Genomic DNA, 3,592 nt, shown 5'->3' with positions numbered 1-3,592 from the left:
TATATATATATATATATATGTATGTATATATCTATATATATCCCTACATACCAACCTACTTCTTAGTACATACAGTCGGTAAAAGCTGAACTGGATTGATATAGAATAGATCGATATTCCTACAGTACATAAATACAGTCAATACATGTCGATTGAGAGATATGGTGTGAATATATTGATTAAATATGAGCACTGTCTTATCTTGCGGGTACTTGGCGACCTAACTGTCGATGGTGCCACGTAAAAAACACCCACTAAAAAGCACCCGCAACACTGTTAAGTGGTTGGCGTTAGGAAGGGCATCTAGCAGTAGAACCATGCCAAACAGTCATAAAATCTATCGGAGCTCTGTGGCTCCTCTGTTCTTGTCAAATCGTCCAACCCATGCCAGTGTGGATAAAAGGACGTTGAATGACGACGACGATGACGGCTATGTTGATGATGAAAATTATGATTACACACACACATCTATCTATCTATCTATCTATCTATCTATCTATCTATCTATCTATCTATCTATCTATCTATGTGTGTGTGTGTGTGCGTGTAAATGTGAAAGCACGTAGCTTAGTGGTTAAAGTGGTGGACACACGGCTATAAGGTCGTAGAATCAATTGTTGGTTAGGATAGCAAAGCACTTCCTTTCATATTGCTCCAGTTTATTCAGCTATAAATGAGTACCAGTCAACTGTTGGTGCTGTCCTCTCTTCCCTCAGCTGTCACATCCTTGATGTTCTGGGAAAAGGATGAGATGACTGACGGGATATCTATATCTGCTCACTACTCGATACGCATCTGAAACAATTAGTGAAAGCATGGTACAATGTACCAAGTCATATGCGCTAACGAGTGACGGTTAAGCACTCAAAGCTGAGCATATACTAACTGATAGATGTAATATAATCAGTATTATACATGCTGTATACACACACACACACACGTACGTATGTATGTATGTATGTATGTATGTATTATGTGTCCGTCTATCTATCTATCTATCTATCTATCTATCTATCTATCTATCTATCTATCTATCTATCGATCGATCGATCTATCGATCTATCTATATCTCTCCCCCGCTCTCTCTCTTTATATATATATATATATTGACTAAGACATGCAGTGTGTATAAATATAAACACAACTTGTGCATATATCGATTGAAAGAGAATGTGATGATCTTCCTCATCACACATCTTTTGATGTCCCCACCATTGATTTCTCTCTCGTTAGAACTTTCCTGAATTTTGTTATCCTGGATTTTGAAGGTATTCATTATAGCTTTTGGGCCCTTCTGCAAAATTCTGCGTCGCTAATAATGATTAAATTCGCTAGGCTAATGTGTAGCTTTCTACAGAGATCACTGCAAAGTTACAGAGCATGTGTTAATGTAGCCGTTACCTCAAGCGCATACTTGTCACTTTACATCATTAATATTGTCAGATTATAATATTAAATAATTAAATTTCATTATCATTATAGTTATATCTATCTATAACTGGCTGTAAGTATTATTTGTTAATATTTTTTTTAGTAAAATACGAACAATGTGTAGCCTCTATTAATGATCGTGGACAACACCCGGCCATAAAAAGAGTCTCTATGTGGCCGGTAGTCCTCCTAGAAATTGCACCTAGTTCTACATCAAATCATATGCCACATATTTCAAAAAGGAAGGACATATTTGACAATGAACTCTTAAAGATATTATGTTTGAAAATAAAAGAACCGGGTGGCCACGGTTGAGATACAGTTGATCGTAGGTTTGTTCGATCAAAGCTGAAATGGGTCTTAGCATCAACAATAACAGCTATACCAGTAAAAATGACAACTGTAACATCAACAACAGCAGCAACAACAACAACAATAATATTGACAAACACCATTAACATCAACAATAACGGCGACGATAACAACACCAGGAGGAACATTAACAAGCATAACAGCAATAACAACAATAACAACGGCAACAACAACAAAGAAGCAATGACAACAAAAACAACAAAACCAGTAAGAACGGTAACAACAAAAGTACGAAAATAACAACAACGATTCTTATAACAACAACGACAATAAAAACACCAAAGACAATAACGAGAACAACAACAACAACACCATAACCAAGTATCCAAGTGGAGAAGGTTACTCAACTGAGAGAGCCATTGGTTATGTTGCTGATCAGAGAAGAAAGTCTGTATTTCGGCCATTACCTACCTACCTTTCCATACCAGCTGTATCCCACAGCTGGACACAGACTTTGTGGTAGGCAACCGCCACTGAACCTTGGGCATTTGAGTAAGAATATTTGTAGGACTGCAAAACAGAGAACAGATTTCTTTTGATGACATCAGAATACACGTTGTTGCTGTCGATAATGATGACGACGACGACGAAAACGATGACGATGATGGTAATGATGATGATGTTTTTCTAAATCTTTTAGTCAGAAGGCAAGGCAGGGCTCATGACTCGTTATAGGGCCTCGGAGATGAGCCGTTTGGAAGGAGGATGATACTTTCAAACCAGAGACCTGGCTCTGGCTTGAGGATACCTTTCAGTTTTCTATGATACTTGCATTAGTGGAGGAGCAATGGCCCAGTGGTTATGGCAGCGGACTCGCGGTCATAGGATCGCGGTTTCGATTCCCAGACCGGGCGTTGTGAGTGTTTATTGAGCGAAAACACCTAAAGCTCCACGAGGCTCCGGCAGATCAAAGAGGAAAAGGATCAAAGAGGAAAAGGATCCCATCACCTTTAAAGGATCCCATCACCTTTAAACGGGATCTGGACAAATTTCTTGAAGGAATACCAGATAAGCCATCTATGCCTGGATACAACTCACCCAACAAAAACTCCCTACTCGAATGGACCGTGATACCACAAAACTTGACTTAGAAAGGATTTAGTTAATCCTATCAGGTGGTGCTATTAAGTTAGACATGGCTTGGACCAATCTTTGGTCGAAACATATCTAAGTTATCTAAGTTATGTATGTATGTATGTACATATGTGTTTCTGTTATATATATATATATATAATCGCTAGCACGCCGGATAACATGCTTAGCGGCATTTTGTCTGTCTTTACGTTCTGTGTTGAGATTCTGCCGATATCGATTTTGCCTTTTATTCTTTTGCTGTCGATAAAATATGTACCAGTTAAATACTGGGGTCGACGTAATCAGCTTAATCCCTCTCCTAAAGTTGCTGGCCTTATCCCAAAATTTGAAAACAATTTATACTTAATATATATGAAATTTATATATAATGTATATATGAAATTTATAATAATGTACAATATATATAATATATAATACAATATATATCTGAGTTGTGCCATGGACATCCTTTCTATCGTACCTTTTTGTTTTTTAATTCATTTGGAAATGGGTTTGTCTGCGCAGAGAGAGAGAGAGAGAGAGAAGAGAGAGAGAGAGAGAGAGAGAGGTGGGGGAGAAAGAAAGAAAGAGTGAGAGAGAGACAAAGAGAAAGAGAGAGAATGTGTTTGTATTCGGAAAGTTACTTTTCATTGAAACAATCCTTAAAAATGTTAAAGGAATACAAAACTGTTTCCTCTCCTTCCCTACTGCTTCT

The 3,592-nt window shown here is 37.7% G+C and overlaps 1 protein-coding gene across 1 annotated transcript in view; it reads right to left on the bottom strand.

Moving 5' to 3' along the window:
- The window catches only part of LOC106881486 (ras-related protein Rab-27B), a 12,261-nt gene that overhangs the window by 5,219 nt on the left and 3,450 nt on the right, over positions 1 to 3,592 (bottom strand). The window contains exons 2-3 of the mRNA XM_014931886.1: positions 3,566 to 3,590; positions 2,219 to 2,313 (exon numbers count right to left, since the gene is read on the bottom strand). Coding sequence (XP_014787372.1) covers positions 2,219 to 2,313; positions 3,566 to 3,590 — 120 coding nt within the window. The remainder of the gene's footprint in view (positions 1 to 2,218; positions 2,314 to 3,565; positions 3,591 to 3,592) is intronic.

This window comes from Octopus bimaculoides, chromosome 2, assembly GCF_001194135.2.
Source record: "Octopus bimaculoides isolate UCB-OBI-ISO-001 chromosome 2, ASM119413v2, whole genome shotgun sequence".
Classification (NCBI taxonomy): domain Eukaryota; kingdom Metazoa; phylum Mollusca; class Cephalopoda; order Octopoda; family Octopodidae; genus Octopus; species Octopus bimaculoides.
This window is presented reverse-complemented; position numbering and strand designations above follow the sequence as displayed.